Source organism: Atractosteus spatula, chromosome 25 (assembly GCF_055471065.1).
Source record: "Atractosteus spatula isolate fAtrSpa1 chromosome 25, fAtrSpa1.hap1, whole genome shotgun sequence".
NCBI classification, from domain to species: Eukaryota; Metazoa; Chordata; class Actinopteri; order Semionotiformes; family Lepisosteidae; genus Atractosteus; species Atractosteus spatula.
The window spans coordinates 1347733-1366483 of record NC_142730.1 but is presented as its reverse complement, the minus strand read 5'-3'; the positions used below and the strand labels follow the sequence as shown (position 1 = coordinate 1366483).

Genomic DNA, 18751 nt, shown 5'->3' with positions numbered 1-18751 from the left:
GCAAGGTTTTCTTCTCTTATAACATACAGTATTCAGATTGTTCCACACCCCCACCACCCTTTGTGTAAAGATGTGCCGTCTGCTTGTTCCAATTTTTAAACGCTCTTACCTGTAGTTTTCCCTGGCAGTTCTCGGATCAGTTATCGTGTCAATGTATATTTTTATGTACTGTAAAGCACATTCAGACAATTGGTGCAGAGTGATCACTGTGTGTCTCCCAGGAGGGGCTGCTGGTGCAGAATGACCACTGTGTGTCTCCCAGGTGGGGCCGCTGGTGCAGAATGACCCCTGTGTGTGTGTCTCCCAGGTGGGGCCGCTGGTGCAGAATGACCACTGTGTGTCTCCCAGCTGGGGCCGCTGGTGCAGAATGATCACTGTGTGTCTCTCATGAGGTGCTGCTGGTGCAGAATGACCACTGTGTGTCTCCCAGGTGGGGCTGCAGGTGCAGAATGACCACTGTGTGTCTCCCAGGTGGGGCCGCTGGTGCAGAATGACCCCTGTGTGTCTCCCAGGTGGGGCCGCTGGTGCAGAATGACCCCTGTGTGTCTCCCAGGTGGGGCTGCTGGTGCAGAATGACCCCTGTGTGTCTCCCAGGTGGGGCTGCTGGTGCACTTCAGTGAGAGATTAAGTGGGTCCCCTCCTGAAACACTTAGGAATGAAATGCGCTATAGAAACACAAGTGATCTATAATGTAACCAGTAGTTACCTGTTTCCTCAAAACTATTTTTTTTATCTACCTAGACTTAATATTTAAAATTAATATATTGAATAGTGAGGCATATATAAGAAAACGGAGAGGGTAACGTAACAACTAGACCATTTTTTATTGATTTAAAACAATCAGATCAAAGTATCTTATATGTTTCTTACTAAAAATACATACACTTTTAATAAAAAGAACAAAAAGACTTCCATTATAAAAACAGAGGTTGAATGCGCCGAAAGGCAGATCTAATCCAAGGCCTTTTTAAAAACTTTACAAAATTCAAAACTCTGCCACTTGTCAGATACAAAGATTTTTTAACGTAAACATTGAGTTAAGCCTTGACTTTGATAAACGGTTCTAAAAACGTTACCATTGCAACTGGGTTTTTCATCTTTAGTTTTCAACTTCTTTTTTATTCAGTTGTTTTGAAGCTACATTTCAGTCAGACACAGGCCTGGCGCACACACACACACACACACACACACACACACACACACGATCAGATACAGGCCTAAGGTGCAGCCTTCACACACAGCTTGTCCGTTAACCAGTGATGAACACACTCCGTTCTTCATTTTGTCCTCTCAGCAGACATCTGTTAAAGCCTCCCTTCTGCTTCCTTTTGTTAGCAAAACAAAGAGAGGAATTTTATACACTAAACAAGAAAACAATGAGCTGAACAGTCCACTAGACAGGCACTCAATACAGTACAGTTATACTGCTATATCCAGCTACCAAAAACATTTTCCATCACAATCAACCTTTTTACCTACACAATCATTTCCATTGGCTACGCGCCCTACAACCTCACATTTAGTTTACAAAGATCAAATTCAAAATCTTTAGTTTTAATAATCTCAGACATCTGAGAATGTCACAGGACGGAAGGAAAGGACAATGATTTAAGAAACTGCACAATCAGGCTAGTGAAGAAAGAAAACAACTGTAGAAAGTGGGCGGATGTCTTTAACTTTAAATCATTTAAGACAGGTCTTGAACTCTGGTCCAATCAAACACCCAGTCCTTCAGGGGCTCTGGGGGTCTTCAGTCAGGGTAATGGTTAATCTGGATTAATCTGGTTAAGAAACCTTTTGGTTCAATCTGGTAATTGGGAAATAAACTGGAATAAAAAAACAATTTTGCACCTCAGCTGTTACAAAAACCAGAGTTCAAGAATCCTGCTTGAAGAGAGGTATAACCAGCTAAACTTTGGTTGTCTAGATCTAAAGTCAGGCACTAATAAAGAAACAATAAAAACCTAAAATCAGGATTTTGGATTAAGCACGAGGAGGCTGGCCCTGAGCTCAGCCCTGTGCACGAGCCCCACACGACGGCCCTGAGCTCAGCCCTGTGCACGAGCCCCACACGACGGCCCTGAGCTCAGCCCTGTGCACGAGCCCCACACGACCACAGGTGCCCAGCGCCCAGTTCTGAGTTCCCATGAGCCGAGAGCCAGGTTCTGCTCCTCGGCCACTGAGAGAAAGATTTGGCGCTGGCTGGCAGCCGACAGGCCTGGGAGACGAGCGATCGGCTGGGCGTGGCCCGACCGCCAATCCCGCCGATCGATCGAGCAGTCGAGTCCGAGATGTGGGGTCAGCAGCCAAAACAGTGGAGTGAGCAGAGAAACAAGCTACATAGGTGTAAGGTTATTATTAAATCTGGGCGCACTTCCCAACAGGCTGCAGGTGGAGGTCCCCGTCTGTTTCAGGCCCAACACGCATCACTTCTCGGCCCGCGAGCCGGGAGCAGGGCGGGCCGCAGCTGGTCCGAGCCCTCGGCGCACGCCAGACCACCGAGAGTCCGGTCAGAGACGCTGCGGGACAAGGAGGAGGGAGGGGCAGGCTCCCGCGGGGCGGCCCCCATGCCCCCGCCTCTAGGGGGCGCCGCGGAGGCTCGTCTTCTGCGCCCGGCCGCGGCGCGTCCGCTTGCCCGGCGGCACGGTGCTTCCTCTCCCTCCCGCCTGCCCGGCCTGCGGCTCCGGTGTGTGCGACCGCCGGCCCGCCGGAGGAGGGGTGGAGCTGGCCGGCCCCCGCGGCTGAGCGCGGCTCCTCCCGCCCGCGCCGTGCTCTTCGGCCCCGGCGGCCGGCGCCTCCCCCCGCGCCGCGATGCCCGCGGCCCTGGTGGGCTTGCGTGGCCGCCCGCGCCCCCGGGGCGCTCCTGGCGCGGGGCTGGCCGGCTCCGCCCGCGGGTAGATCCGGGGTCGACCCAGCGGCTTCCAAACGCGCGGCCCCCTCGCCGCCTCTGCCCCCTCGGGCGGCGGGGGCGTCTTACGCGGCCGCCCACGCCTCTTGGGCGTCTTTGGGGGTCGCCCCCGTTTCCGGGGGGGCGCCCCGGCACTCCGCTCCGCCTCCAGCTCCTGCGGGGCTCTGCGCAGGACACCAGGGGCCTTCCGGGAGGAGGCGGAGCCCCGCGGGCGGCCCCTCCCCCTCTTCAGGGGCTTGGGCTCCCCATTGGGCAGCAGGTCGGGCTCCGCCCCCCCAGCTCCTCCCCTCCCCCTCTTCCAGCCCTCCTCGGACATCAGACTCCCGCCGCCGCCGCCCTTCCGTCCCTCTCTCCAGCAGAGGGCGCTCTCGACCGAAGGTGAAGCCCTCGGGGTTCCTGCCTGTAAGGGGAGGAGGAAGTTGAAACAAAAATCAATCAATTCTCAAAACATGGTCAATTTAAAAAGAAATTCTGTGAAACCCACGGAGGTTTCCTAAAAACTTCAGTTCTAAGTTTTTTTTTTTGCTATTCTGCCCAGAAATCCATTTCAAGCAACTTCGACTAGGGAAGTTGTAAACACAACAGACTGGGACCTGGAAACGTGCTTGAAACAGCGGATGGGGGGGGGGCTCTTCTTTACACAAAGGGTGGCAGGGGTGTGGAACAAGCTGCCCAGCAGTGATGTTGAAGCTGATACCCTGGCTCCTCTGCAAGATATTACTGGATGAGATCATGGGATCAATTAACTTCTGAGCTGAGATTAATGACCGTCGCTCAATGCAACAAAGCTGTATGCCTTCAGCTGAAAGAAGGACTCCAGTACAGAAGTGAGAACCGAGCGCTGCAGTCTCTTTTCCTCGGGGTGAAGGGTCAAAGTTCACACCACATCCACTAGTACAAATTTTAGGAATCCTGAGTAATTAAGTATCAGGATATCCGCGGACTGACTAAAACACAGAGAGTATACTGTGCAGTTACAGCAGTGCATGTCTGCATGCTGTTTCGAAAATGAAATACGGTATAAAAACAAATACCATTATCCCTGTAGTCAAAATAGCGTTCCGAGTATTTGTAATGATGAAAAGGTTGTAGTATTTTTTCGACGTTTTTTCCCAACTTGATGACACCACAGTCTACAAAAATGTACAAATAATTACAAAATATATTCTTTAACTGAAAAACCAAAACAACTACCCATTTTCATTTGTACTAATTATTAAAAAAAAACGTAAACTTGTTGGACCAATGTTTTTGACTTGTTTTTTAATATTGCTTTTTTTTGTTCAGACGCCTAAATCCAGAAGTCTTTAATGATGATGATGATTATTATTGACAACAACAATAGTAAAATAAAATAATAATATCAATACGTACAATTGCATCACATTTGTCAAAGGATGAGAAAATGGTTTATTCTTGCTGGAAGTTTGCGGTGTTCCTAAAACATTATTGACTTGTTTGCTTTTCGTTTACAATCACGGTCCACTTTAAAAAAACAATAACAATAGTTCTAGCGCAATCATTAAGTGCAACACCTTTCCGAGGACGGTGTGTGTTCTCTACGCAGTGGGCTTAACTGGTATTTAACCAGTAAAACTGAAAACAAACACAGATGCAATGAGGAACTTTGATATCGCACGGAAACATGGCCTCCCTTCCGAGCTGTGAATGATAAACACGAAGGTGTTAAAAATGCTCAAGTCGGAGGGGAAGATTCAATCACCGCCTCGCCAAACACAAATTAGAAATATTTCCCGAACTCTTACCGTGGCATGAAATCTGCGTGTATTAGAGTTTCTGGCTTTTTTATTTCGTTTAAAAACTCACAGATGTAAAAACACCCAAATTGAAAATAATAAAACAAATCGCGATTTTAGACAGGAAAACCCCAGTACGTGATTGCAGGTGGGTGTGTTTCTATATGAAACCTCCCCCCCTCTCTATCTTCGACAGGAAGAGATTCCGAACCCCCACGACTGTGCCAGAGCCCTCAAGCTTTGTTTAAATTTACAAGCACTTCCGGGGCCAACCGGAAACCCACGACCCCCCTCCCGCCCGGCATGAAACCACCTGTTTCACCTGTGCGGAGGCACCGGCATAGGCGGGGTTTTAAAGTTCTCTTTTCCTTTCCTCCACTCTGACACACTAAACTGAATGAAATAATCAAATCCAGGATATCTTTCTACACGGAGGGAAGCTGGCCCAATGATTTCAGGTCATGTCCTGTTACACCAGGAGGACAGCTGGTCCAGTGGTTCAGGTCCAGTCCTGTTTGACCGGGAGGACAGCCGGTCCAGTGGTTCAGGTCCAGTCCTGTTACACCAGGAGGACAGCTGGTCCAGTGGTTCAGGTCCAGTCCTGTTTGACCGGGAGGACAGCCGGTCCAGTGGTTCAGGTCCAGTCCTGTTACACCAGGAGGACAGCTGGTCCAGTGGTTCAGGTCCAGTCCTGTTTGACCGGGAGGACAGCTGGTCCAGTGGTTCAGGTCCAGTCCTGTTACACCAGGAGGACAGGAGTGTACTTTAGATATTAGCAAAGCCACCACTATCCCTCACCTTTCACAATATTCAGTGAAAAAAAACAAAGAATAAGAGAGGTAAACATTTATTCCAAACTTCGAGTAACACAGAAACATATCTCACAAAGGGGAAAGGAGAGACTGTTGGGGTGGGGATACAACTTCTCTTAATTCTGACACATAAACATCCAAGCTGGGCTCTTACCATTGGAAATTTCTCAGCTTTGTTAAAGCCCGTTTTTGTCTGAACGCGTTGAACTCACAACAGACAGACGGGTCCGGAAATATCAATCAGGCGTGAAACACTGATGAACGGATGAGATGGACATTGCCTTGCTGCTTCGAACACAATTCCAGGATCGCCACACCACTCTGCAGAACCCATAACTCCTCCGGGCGTCCGGACACACAGCACAACGCAAAACCAGGAGGCACTTCCGTACACAGAGAGAGGCGGGTGACTGCAACACACTACACTGCCCAGCTGGTGGAGAGTCCTTCAATGAACAGCTGTCCGATGAAATCAACCAAACAAACTGGATGGGCTGCTGGGCACTGAAAGCTGAACACCCTAGTTAAGGGAAAATGGCTGCTTACTCAACACTAAGGATCGCTGAAGCACTGATCAGCCGTTCAGGTGCTCCACAAGCCCTCTAAACCCACTGGGACGGTCCGAGTCCTGAAGGGCCAGTGGCCAGAGCAAGGAGCAGCCCACGCCCGACAGATCCCCCCCCAAAGCCTCTGTCTTTCCTAACGTAGGCAGCGGGACCTCGGAGCGAGGGTCTACAGCTCAGGCAGTCTTTCAGCTGTAGGCACTGAGCTTGCAGGTGCTGCGCACTGGCCTGGCCAGTATCCCTGCACTGTGTCCCTCCCCTGCAACCTCACGTCCGCCGGAGAATCCCTGCGCCTCCACTGCTCTCCCTGTGGGAACCTCACCTGGGAATGTTACTGTGCACGTCTGAGAGTGTGCAGGAGTGGACCTGCGAGTCTGTGGACGTCTGAGAGTGTGCAGGAGTGGGCCTGCGAGTCTGTGCACGTCCGAGAGTGTGCAGGAGTGGGCCTGCGAGTCTGTGCACGTCCGAGAGTGTGCAGGAGTGGGCCTGCGAGTTTGTGCACGTCCGAGAGTGTGCAGGAGTGGGCCTGCGAGTCTGTGCACGTCCGAGAGTGTGCAGGAGTGGGCCTGCGAGTCTGTGCACGTCCGAGAGTGTGCAGGAGTGGACCTGCGAGTCTGTGCACGTCCGAGAGTGTGCAGGAGTGGGCCTGCGAGTCTGTGCACGTCCGAGAGTGTGCAGGAGTGGGCCTGCGAGTTTGTGCACGTCCGGGAGTGTGCAAGAGTGGGACTGCGAGTCTGTGCACGTCCGGGAGTGTGCAAGAGTGGGCCTGCGAGTCTGTGCACGTCCGAGAGTGTGCAGGAGTGGGCCTGCGAGTCTGCGCACGTCTAAGAGTGTGCAAGAGTGGGTTTTCTGTGTTGTTCTCAGCTAGGTTGACATCCCTGAGGAATGAAAGGGCTTCTCCTTCCCCGTCAGATCTGATCGGGATCTAGAGAAGCATCAGACCAAACCCCTCCTCCAGGCCAGGCTGGAGCCAGACTGCAGGGCAGAGCGTGAGCGCCTGTCTTTGCACGCAGCCGTGCCGGTCTTGGCACAAGTGTGTATCTCTGCACTAGCGTGTCCTTTGTATTTGTGTGTGCACATCTTTGCACTAGTGTGTGCTTTGTATCCATGCTTGTACACATCTTTGCACTAGTATGTATCTGTGTGTGCACAACATCTTTGCACGTCTGTGTGTGTTCGCACAAGCTCGCCCTTGCACAAGCGTCCGTGAGGATGCCTCTCCCCGGGTGCGTGTGCCTCAGTTCCTCGCCAGCGGCGCCCCCTGCAGGACCCCGCGGGGCAGGTCGATCCCCCTTGCCTTTGCCAGCCCGCACGTCCGCTGAAAGCGCTCCTCGTGCTTCTGCAGCGACACCTTGCAGGGGAAGGTCTGGCCGCAGTGGGCGCACGCCAGCAGCCTGGCGGCCAGCTGGGGCCAGTGCTTCTGCTGCCCCCTGCTGGGAGCGCTCTCCACCACGTAGCAGTCCTCCTCCTCCTCCTCGTCTTCCTCCTCCTCCCGCACCGCGGCCGGCTCGCCCTCGCCGCCGGCGGGCCGCAGCCTCGTGACACAGCCCCTCTCGTAGGTCTTGATGCCCCGCGTGGCGCGGAAGCTGAACGTGATCTCCTCGGGGACCTGGGGGGGGGCTGGGGTGCGCACTACCGCCGCCGCCGCCTTCGCCCCCGGCCCAGCCTGGACCCCGTTTGGCCCGCGGTCTGTCCCCGGGCCCGGGCCCGCCCCCCCCCGGGGCTCCTCCTCCTCGGCGCAGCGGTGGCGCCCCAGGCCCCAGGACCGCGCCGCGTGCAGGACGGTGCCGCAGCGGAAGCGCAGTGGGCGCCGCAGGGGCGGCCCCGGCGGGCAGGCGTGGCGCACCAGGGGCTCCGGGCTGACCAGCAGCCGCCCGCAGCGGCGGCAGCCGGACACCCGCTCGGGCCGGTGGCCGGCGTGGTGGTCGGCGAGCTGGTCCAGGCTGCGGAAGGTGCGCTGGCAGCGCCCGCAGCAGTGCCGCCCGGCGCCGGGGAAGCGCCGCCGGGTCTCCAGCCGCACCACGGGCAGGAAGCGCCGCTGCAGGCTGACGGCGGCGCCGTGGATCAGCAGCCGCAGGTCCGCCGGGTCCGCCGGGCCCGCCGCCTGCCGGGCGCCGCTGTAGTCCAGCACCAGCACGTCGTCGTGGCCGCGCGCGTGCTCCTGCATGGCGGCGTAGCGCAGGAAGCCCTGGCCGCAGGTGCAGATGTAGGTGACGGCGGGGCAGGCGTGCTGCTCCAGGTGCTGGCGGCTGGCGAAGGGCCTCCCGCAGCGCCAGCAGGGCAGGGGGGCCGGCGCGGCGCCCGCGCGGGCGCGGTGAGCCCGCAGCCCCTCCGGGGACGGGCCGAGCTCCCGGCTGGGGCCGCGGGGGAGCGGCTCCTCTCCCGTCTGCATGCTCGCCGTCTCGCCGCCTCGCCGGCGCCCCCCCGCGCCCGCCGCCGGTCACGGCGCTCCCCTCCGCTGGGCGCTACGAGCGCGGCCGCCGGGCTGCTCCATCCCCAAGCCTGGAACCCGGAGACAGGACAGGAGACTGCGTTACCTCTGCAGGAGCGAGTCCCACCCCGCGGTCTCGTGAGCCGACCTCCGGGTCCAGCGTTTCATTCCTGCTTATCCCAGCTGCTCACACCGGCTCTGGAATCCGACGGGACAGAAAGACCGTACGGACTCCGGGTGAGCCCTGGGAAAGTCCTGCAAGTGGCCACGTTGTCGCAAACCCCTGGTCGGGGACACCTGCGGCAAGAAGCGGCCCTTCCTGCTCGCTAGTCACCCCCCAGCACGACAAGGGCAGCACAGTTCCTCCCGATCCTGCGCTGCTGTACGGTTTCAAACTCAACTGGACTTTTCGAAAAGTCCACTTTAATTGAATTGTCCCTTTGATTACAGGGACAGCTCTTTCCCGAAAGCAGAAGCCCCCCAGAGCCTGGTCAGAAATATGACAATTACACAGAAAATGAAATAAATAGACCAGCTGAACGTTCAGTCACCAAGAGTGAAGAAAGTTTAACAGCAGCTCACAGTAGAGACGCACAATTCTACACGTGCAGTTCGTCGGAGAATTACGTCATCTCCGACGCGTCGTGACCTCACCCCCGTCTAATCACGTCACAACAACCGGTCAGCGAGGAGTGTTAGCCGCCGCTCTGCCACCCGAACTATCAATATGAAATATCGATCGTTATCACTGATCAGTAACGCCGCATTGAGCGCTGATAAGCGACAAATAACACACCTGCGCTTCGAAACGTACTGCTACCGCCAGACTGCAGTCCGTACACGCAGACTCTGCTCGTGATGAGCAGATGAGCTGGACTGAGTGTCCTGGTCACGGGCCGTCTCTTCAAAGCACTGACCGCACGAGACGCGAGCGACGCCACGCTCCCACCGCACGCGCCGTGGGCAGCCCGCAAGCGGGCCGGTGGTCCCGGGCTGGGCAGCGCGACCGGACCGGGACACCCCCAGCCGAAGGGCACACCCCTCCTGCCAACAGTCACGAGGCGGGACGTGGGGGCGCGTCGCTCGTGTTGACACCGCTGAGGCACACGCGTGGTAAATATTTACCTTTACATATCAATGCTCACATTTCCACAACAGAAACAAAGAGCGAATCAGGGCGCGTCAGGCGCTATAGGAACCCGTTCGCTTGCAGGCGTGTTTGTGTTTGTGTTCAATGCATCACGGCGGGAGGCGTCTTTGCACACCCGTGTTTTTCTCACGACGGCGGAAACTTTACAGCTCGTGCTCCCACCCCCCACCCGAGCCGAGCCGAGCCGAGCCGTGACCCTGCTCACACCCCTCGGACCCGACCGGACCGAGCCGAGCGGGAGCCGTTACCCCGTGCATCCGCTCCGACGTGCGCCGCTCTCCGCCCGGGCTGGTGCCGGTACCGGTACCGGTACCGGTGCCCTCCTCCCTCTCCGGTTCAGCCACGCGGAACGACACGGCAATCAGCGCCGACTGCAACGCTGCTGTAGCCACGCGCGCTCCCCCGGCTCCAGCCGCGCGGATCCCATTAAGAATCTCCTCTGCTCGACCCCCCTCTGGAAAACCCGCACTTCCTACAGAACAAGAATGTGGCTGAAAACACGAGTCCCCCGTCTGCGGCGGACCCGCACTAACGCTGCCCCCTAGTGTCGCGGAGTCTGCAGCCCGCTGCACCGCCGGGAGCCCGTTTCACCGCGGGGCTCCTGGGATCAGGGCACTGCTGTAGGAGAGACTGAGGACTAGCTGTAGGAGAGACTGAGGGCATCAGGGCACTGCTGTAGGAGAGACTGAGGGCATCAGGGCACTGCTGTAGGAGAGACTGAGGACTAGCTGTAGGAGGGACTGAGGGCATCAGGGCACTGCTGTAGGAGAGACTGAGGGCATCAGGGCACTGCTGTAGGAACGACTGAGGGCATCAGGGCACTGCTGTAGGAGAGACTGAGGGCATCAGGGCACTGCTGTAGGAGAGACTGAGGGCATCAGGACACTGCTGTAGGAACGACTGAGGGCATCAGGGCACTGCTGTAGGAGAGACTGAGGGCATCAGGGCACTGCTGTAGGAGAGACTGAGGGCACTGCTGTAGGAGGGACTGAGGGCATCAGAGCACTGCTGTAGGAGAGACTGAGGACATCAGGGCACTGCTGTAGGAGAGACTGAGGGCACTGCTGTAGGAGAGACTGAGGACATCAGGGCACTGCTGTAGGAGAGACTGAGGGCATCAGGGCACTGCAGTAGGAGAGACTGAGGACATCAGGGCACTGCTGTAGGAGAGACTGAGGGCATCAGGGCACTGCAGTAGGAGAGACTGAGGACATCAGGGCACTGCTGTAGGAGAGACTGAGGGCACTGCTGTAGGAGAGACTGAGGACATCAGGGCACTGCTGTAGGAGAGACTGAGGGCACTGCTGTAGGAGAGACTGAGGACATCAGGGCACTGCAGTAGGAGAGACTGAGGACATCAGGGCACTGCTGTAGGAGAGACTGAGGGCATCAGGGCACTGCAGTAGGAGAGACTGAGGACATCAGGGCACTGCTGTAGGAGAGACTGGGGGCATCAGGGCACTGCTGTAGGAGGGACTGAGGGCATCAGGGCACTGCTGTAGGAGAGACTGAGGGCATCAGGGCACTGCTGTAGGAGAGACTGAGGGCACTGCTGTAGGAGAGACTGAGGACATCAGGGCACTGCTGTAGGAGAGACTGAGGGCACTGCTGTAGGAGAGACTGAGGGCATCAGGGCACTGCTGTAGGAGAGACTGAGGGCATCAGGGCACTGCTGTAGGAGAGACTGAGGGCACTGCTGTAGGAGAGACTGAGGGCATCAGGGCACTGCTGTAGGAGAGACTGAGGGCATCAGAGCACTGCTGTAGGAGAGACTGAGGGCATCAGGGCACTGCTGTAGGAGAGACTGAGGGCATCAGGGCACTGCTGTAGGAGAGACTGAGGGCATTGCTGTAGGAGAGACTGAGGGCATCAGAGCACTGCTGTAGGAGAGACTGAGGGCATCAGGGCACTGCTGTAGGAGAGACTGAGGGCATCAGGGCACTGCAGTAGGAGACACTGAGGGCATCAGGGCACTGCTGTAGGAGAGACTGAGGGCATCAGGTCACTGCTGTAGGAGAGACTGAGGGCACTGCTGTAGGAGAGACTGAGGGCATCAGGGCACTGCTGTAGGAGAGACTGAGGGCACTGCTGTAGGAGAGACTGAGGGCATCAGGGCACTGCTGTAGGAGAGACTGAGGGCATCAGGACACTGCTGTAGGAGAGACTGAGGGCATCAGAGCACTGCTGCAGGAGAGACTGAGGGCATCAGGACACTGCTGTAGGAGAGACTGAGGGCATCAGGGCACTGCTGTAGGAGACACTGAGGGCATCAGGACACTGCTGTAGGAGAGACTGAGGGCACTGCTGTAGGAGAGACTGAGGGCATCAGGACACTGCTGTAGGAGAGACTGAGGGCATCAGGTCACTGCTGCAGGAGAGACTGAGGGCATCAGGTCACTGCTGCAGGAGAGGCAGTGACACTATTAACCTCCAGTTTGTTATTGGTTCCTCTGCCTGCCCTCAACCTCAAGCCTCTGCAAACCCAATCCGAGAGGAAAGAGAACACAAAAGTCAGAAGCAAGACCTTAGCGTTTTCGAAAGAACTTTTAATCTGTAATACTTTCCTCCCGCGTTCTTTAGAGATGAAACTGTGTCCCTGGAACTGCAGGACAGACCCATACTGAACAGCCGAGACACAGTGGCCCAGGATGGACACACACTTTCCCCTTCAAGAACACTTAGAACAGGGGAGTTCAAAACCAACGAACACCTACATACAGTACATACGCAGTGCCCGACCGATTCCTCCAACCCCCTGCCAAAAAGAGAACAAAACCATGACATTCAAGACCGAGTCCCGGATAATGGCAGTTAAAAAAAAAGATTCTAATGTTATATATACTGTAATCACAATTGCAATGCCCACAGCGAAGGCATTTCAGTCAGAAATGAATTCCAGAAAACACAAGGGTCACATTAATTCATACTTCTAGCTTCATTTAAATAAAGTCCAATGAAACAGATCCACAGTAAAAGTCCGCTCTTTGGAAGGGCACTGGACGCGGCCAGAACTATATTGAGGTCTCTGAAGGGCTCCTGTTTCCCTGGGGCGGAATAGGAGGTGACACAGGAAGACAGTCAGTAGTAGCAGCATGAGCATCACGGTTAACGGTGGGAAGGTCTACGCAGACAGCGGGCAAGGGGTCGCTGCCCTCCGCTGAGAGGCTTTGAGAGAGCCCACACGGAGTGGGACCCCCCACTTCTCACGGTCCAGCAAGGCCACTGGCACAGCAGCCACGCGCTCAGGAAGAGGTGGCCCCGCGGAGCTCAGGAGGCAGGAACAAACCCGATCAAGACCGCAGCTGGAGATCCTCAGGACACCCGGCGACAGAACAGGGCAGGGGGAGCGGCCAGGACCACACAGCCAGGGGCGGCCCTGCCTGGAGACGCAGCTGTGTGGTTTGGGCCGGGGGCCTGGAGGCCTTGCGTGAGCCAGTGCCAGGTCCACATGGACAAGAGGACTGGTCAACTCCCACAGCCCCTGACCCCTGTCCCACTGGCCCTCTGCGGTCCAGAGCGATTCCCATTCCGAGGGCAGATGGTGCCAGAGCCACATCAACTGCCCTGCTGTTTGTTAACTATTAACAAAACACACTGTCCCACCCAGAAAGCTTTTCCTGCAGGAGGTATTATTCCCAGTTCATGGGAGGAGGGGGCGTGAATCTGCACCCGACAGTTCAGTGCCGTCAAGCAGAGGGCTCCCAGCTCAAACCAGGACGGCCCCCCCATCCTGCAGCTCGTTGGGGTAACCGGGACACTGCGGGGTAACCGTTTTCCACAGCTGTGTTGCGGAGCAACGTGGGATCAACCGCAGGAGAGCCCTCACTCACGGGGAATCTTCCCAGCCTGCAGTCGGTCTCCCAGATCTTGTCCAGGACAGGAAATCCCAGCGCTGGGAGCAGTTCCGTGCCCAGAAGACCCGCATTCCCAGTCAGATTACCAGTTCCTGATCCCTGCTCGCCTGTCGGACAGGAAGCCAGGAAGTGCGGGAAATCTTAAAATCCAAAACGGCCTGCCGCCAACGTCTGTTGTCAAACAGCGAGTCTTTGGGCTCGCCGTCCTCGCTGTCACGGCTCCCCCTCGCAGCCGGCGGAGGCGGCAGGGTCTCGGGTTGGAGACGCGGCCCCCGAGAGAGGCACTGCGGACCCCGAGGCCTGGCAGGACCCGCCCCGGAGGTGCCGGCAGAGCTCGGCGAGGCTGGAGAGCTGCGCCCGGCACCGGGGGCACCGCGGCGGCGCCGCCTGGCCCGAGACGCACGTCCCTCTCCGCCGGTGACGCAGCAGGGACCTCCGGTGCTGAAAGTGGCGGCCGCAGGCCCGGCACTGCTGGACCTGTGCGTGGCTGCGGCGGGGGGCGCGGGTCTCCTTCCCGATCTCCCCGGCGGGGGTCTGCAGGCGCCGCAGAAGCAGCTCGGCCCCCAGCTCTCCCTCCTCCGCCGGCGCTGCGGCCCCCTCCTGGGCGTCCGGCTCTCCGCTGCCGGTGCCGTCCGCCTGCTGCTGCCGGAGGAACGCCGAGCACGTCCTCTGGTGCCGGCGGAGGCCGTACCGCCGCGCGAAGCTGCCCCCGCACCCGCGGCACACAAACCGCCTGCCGCCCGCTGTGCGGCCCCCCCCGCCGGGGCCCCGAGCTCCAGCCGCCGGGCTCGGGGCGTCGTCTCGCGGGTGGCACTTCCTGTGGTGGGCGCGCAGGCGGTAGCGGCGGTTGTACCCCGCGCCGCAGTGGCCGCAGATGAAGGGCTTGGCCGCCGCGGCGAGCTGGGCCCGCGCCGACTTGGCCGAGAGCGGGCGGCTCTCCTGGGCATCCCACCGAAACCCCTTGGCCGCCCCCTCCCACCCCAGGCCGTTCGGGAGACCCAGCGCTGCCCCCTTCGTCGCCCCGCCGCCACCGAGGTCTCCCGGCCCGTCCCGCACGCCCCCCCCCGCTGCCGGGCACTTCCTCTGGTGCCTGATCATGGTGTAGTGCCGGGTGTAGCCGTTACCGCAGCGCTCGCACACAAACCGCTTGTCGGCGGGCGGGCCGGGCCTCGGGACCGGGCTCCCGGCGCCGCCGCCGCCGCCCTGCTGGCCGCCCCCGGCGAGCCCGCACCTCTCCTGGTGGGCGCGCAGGCGGTATCGGCGGGTGTAGCCTCTGCCGCAGAGCTCGCAGACGAACTTCTTCTGCGCGGGCTGGGGTGGCCCCGGCGCCGGCTCGCCCGCGCAGGGGGGCCGCTCCGCGCAGTGCTGCTGGTGCACGCGCATGTTGTAGCTCCGCGTGTAGCCGGCCCCACAGTGGGCGCAGAAGAAGCGCTTCTCGCCGACTGTGTCAGGTTTGGGGGCGAAACCGCCAGCTGACCGGCCTCCGGTACCCCCCTCCCCCGACCCGTTCTGGCCCTCCTCCTCCTCCTCCTCCTCCTTCTTCACCGGCCCGGCCGCCCCCAGCGGGCAGCGGAGCTGGTGCACCTGAAGGTTGTAGCGCCGGGTGTAGCTGTTACCGCAGAGGCCGCACGCGAACCTCTTCTGCGCGGACTGGCCCGGCGTCGGCGCCGCCCGCTGCTCGCCCTCGCGCAGGCTGCACTTCCTGCGGTGCACGAGCAGCGAGGAGCGCCGCGTGTAGCGGTTTCCACAGCGGGCGCACGCGTACCGCTTCCTGGCGTGAGGCTTCGGCCTCGGGGGCGGGCCGACACCGTTCTCCTCGGGCTCCGGTTTCCCCGGACGCTTGCCCCCTTTCTCCCGCCCCTCCTCCTCCTCCTCCACCTCCTCAAGCTTGACCTTGACCTGCTCCACCTGAGCCATCGGTGGTCCGTCTGTCGGAGGGGCTGACCGGCCGGCCGCCTTGTCCATGAGGCGCCGCGCGGCAGGGAAGTGGCAGAGAGAATCCCAGCAGCCTGCCGCCGGGATCTGGGACCACCCCGGAGCTCCGGACTCGGGCGCGAGATCGTTGGCCGACTCGGGCGAAAAGGGCTTGAGGCCGCCGGGCGTCTCGCGGTCCGACCAGAAGACCGGCTCCAGGATGGGGTTCCTGGGAGCGGCGACGCTGGAATCCCTTCCGCCCCCCCCGGGCTCGGGGGGCAGGGGGGTGAGGGCAGCCTGGAACAGGGGGCGCCCCTGGGGAGACTGGGGAAGCAGCAGGAACGAGGGAGCCGGAACGCTGCTCCGACACGGAGAGGTGAGGTGGAAAGGCCGCAGCTCGGGCTCCCGGGGCGGATCGCGCGCGGTGGCCACCGGCCCGGCCGGCTCCGGGTCCGTTTTGATCCAGAGGGGCTCGGTGGCCGTGCCGACGCTGCAAGAGCCCGAGCTCTGCGGGTGGATGAACGTCGCCGGGCGGATCCAGTCCTGGTCCGGGCTCGGCTTCCCCGGAGAGGGGGCGCCCGGGCACCGGTGGGTCTTGAGGGCGAGCCGGCGGGCGTAGCTGCGGCGGCACACCAGGCACCTGTGCTGCTTCCCTGGCGACCGCTGCCCCGACACCGGGACGCCCTCCCCGCGCCGGTGCCACGCCGGGCCGGCGGCCGCTCTCCGGGGGGCGGGCAGCACGGTGCCGCGGCTGAAGCTTGGTTGCCCCGGTGGGGGGGGCCCCGGCGGGCAGGCATGGCGGCCGACCGGCTCCCGGCTGACCAGGAGCCGGCCGCAGCGCCGGCAGCCGAACACGCTCTCCCGCAGGTGGTGGGCGTCGCGGTGCTCGGCGAGGGCGCGCAGGGTCGGGAAGGCGCGCTGGCAGCGCCCGCACTTGTGCCGCCGGCCCCCTGGGAACGGCCCCTCGGCCGCCAGCCGCACCAGGGGCAGGAAGCGCCGGTTCAGGCTCACGGTGCTGCCGGATGCCTGCAGCAGCAGCCGTGGGGGCGCCAGGGGAGAGCGGGGTGCAGGGGCGCCCCCCTCCCTCCGGCCGGGCCGGGGCAGCAGCGGGCGCAGCTGGCTGATCACGGCTCTCAGGCCGGGCGCCGGCTTGGCGGGACGACTCCTCTCGCCGCAGGGCCGCGGCGTGGCGGGGGGCGGCTCCGGGGGGCCCGGCGGGCTTGTCTGTCCCGAGGGGGGCGGCGCCGGAGTGGGCCAGGGCCTGGCGCAGGGGCCGACCGTGAACGGCACGAGGCGCAGACCCCCGGCTCTCGTCCCCAGGAGCACCGGCGGGGCCTCGGGGGCTTCGGAGGGCGGTGGGGTCACCGAGGGGGGGGCCAGGCTCCCCAGGGGCTCGGCCGGCGGGCTGCTGGACGCCCAGGTCTTCTCGCCCGCCCCTCCCGGCACTGGAGTCGGGGTGTCCAGAGCCACGCGCTCAGGGGCGCTGCCTGGGGGCTCCTCAGAGGCGGGGGCGAGGGGGCCGGGGGGAAAGCCGCCCTGCGGGAGAGTCAGCAGAGGAAGAGGGGGAGGAGGAGGAGGGGCGACGGCGGGGGAAGAGTCCGCAGGGCCCGCGGGGCTGTCGAGCCCCAGACAGTCCGGCGCGGCCGAGCCGCGGTGAAGACACGTGTGCCGGAGCATGGCCTCGAACCCGGGGAAGGCCTGGCCGCAGGAGCAGATGCAGGAGGAGGGGGGGGCCGCTGGGAGCTCCGGCGCCCTCCCCGCCGCGCCCCCCTCCGTGTGGGCAGCCTGGTGCGCCAGGAGGGTGGCCAGGGCAGGAAAGGTAGCGGCGCACGCCACGCAGGGGTACCGCCTGCCCCCCCTGGGCTGGCCGGCCGGTCCGTTCTGCAGCCCCAGCATCCCGGCTTCCCTTCCCGAGGCACGAGGAGGAGGAAGAGCCGGTCGAGCCACACCTCTTCTACAGTTTGTGCCGCCGGCTTCCCATGATACTGCCAGGGGGCGGGGCCTGGCCGCCGGGGTGGGGCCTGTCGATGGCGGGGGCGGGGTCTGGTCGCTTGGTGGGTGTGGCTGGCTGGGGGCGGGGCCTTGTGATGGGGGCGGGGCTGAAAGGAGGAAAAACAAGACAGGAGAGAGAATTATTATCATTGTTGTTGTTGTTAATTACTGTCTGAGTTAAAGAAAACCATGGAAACTGCATGACTCAGGGGGAAAAACTCAATTCAAAGAGTCACTATGTGTCATTTTTATCAGCAACTTCCCAAAAAAGTAGAAATTCCACGTCTGTGTGTGTGTCTGTGTCTTTTTAATAGAAAAAAAAGGCACTGAAAACGTACCTTCTGAGCGCCTTCCCGCGGTAGTTCCCGCCGCGACCAGCAGGACGGGTTGGCGGGTGACCCCGGGTCAGGACCGACCCTCTCGCCTCCCTCCTCAGCAGCGACACCAGAGACACAGCCGAGCCGCAAGCCGGCCCCTCTGGGAAGAGCAAGCACACGAGAGGGGGGCTACTTCGCAGCTTAGTCTCTTCATGACCGAGACGGGTTTTAGTCACTCAAGTTAACCGGCAGCTCTACAGACTTGAGGGGCTTGTTTCCTCCAACAGCCCCAGAACCACACAAACAGCCGCCAGCTCGAAATCCACCGGTCGGTCATCAGCGGGTTTCTCTCCACTCGTGATGACGACCACGACCCTCACGGGCGGCACTTTTAAACACGGGCGACAGACTTGGCAGCTGCGATTTCTCAAGAAGGCTACGGCTTCGTCGAGACGTCTTAAAAGTCCATCAAAGACGAAACAGGGGGAAAGACTTACCGCGAAGTACGACTCCAGTTCGGCGCCGAGAAAGCGGTATTTAGCTAGACGCTTTCCAGGAGCCGAGAAAACAGGGCTGAGGCATCCTCCCGCCGCGGTCGTACGATTCCTGAAAATCCCAAGGAAGTAAAGACGGTGTGTTGCGCCGAGACTCCAAAACTTATCCACGAAGGGAAGATTTTGTTATAAAAAAAAGTAGGTGACCGTTTCTGTAAAAACAAACCACGCTTCGGCAGGACGATGCCTACCCACAACACCCACTCTAGAGCGGTTACGCACGAAATGTTCACCCCATTACTGCCTTACCGAGCTAGGGGCGCCACCTGGTGGTAGGAAGACCGTCAGCACCAAACCTCTGTGGGGACTGAAATCGCACAGCAATGTGCTATAATCATGTACTGAGGCAGGGCAGTGATTTCAAATGTGGGTTACTGGACACTACGCTGTACTATAATAATACTGCACTGCAGTACTGTTACACCGAGAACAGGATTGATTTCTAAGGTGTGCGACTAGACACTACACTGTACTATAATAATACTGCACTACAGTACTG

At 59.9% G+C, this 18751-nt stretch overlaps 2 protein-coding genes across 2 annotated transcripts; both read right to left on the bottom strand.

Moving 5' to 3' along the window:
- Positions 1-5498: 5498 nt before the first annotated feature.
- On the bottom strand, positions 5499-9963 carry LOC148814972 (uncharacterized). Its single transcript, XM_088905544.1, has 2 exons — positions 9870-9963; positions 5499-8542 (listed from the first exon to the last, which is right to left on the bottom strand). The coding sequence occupies exon 2, from the start codon at positions 8430-8432 to the stop codon at positions 7278-7280; it is 1155 nt and encodes a 384-aa protein (XP_088761670.1). The 5' UTR covers positions 8433-8542; positions 9870-9963; the 3' UTR covers positions 5499-7277.
- Positions 9964-12327: 2364 nt separating this feature from the next.
- LOC148814971 (uncharacterized) lies at positions 12328-18455 on the bottom strand. Its single transcript, XM_088905609.1, has 3 exons — positions 18196-18455; positions 17720-17858; positions 12328-17488 (listed from the first exon to the last, which is right to left on the bottom strand). The coding sequence occupies exon 3, from the start codon at positions 17283-17285 to the stop codon at positions 13689-13691; it is 3597 nt and encodes a 1198-aa protein (XP_088761735.1). The 5' UTR covers positions 17286-17488; positions 17720-17858; positions 18196-18455; the 3' UTR covers positions 12328-13688.
- Between the last annotated feature and the right edge of the window lie 296 nt (positions 18456-18751).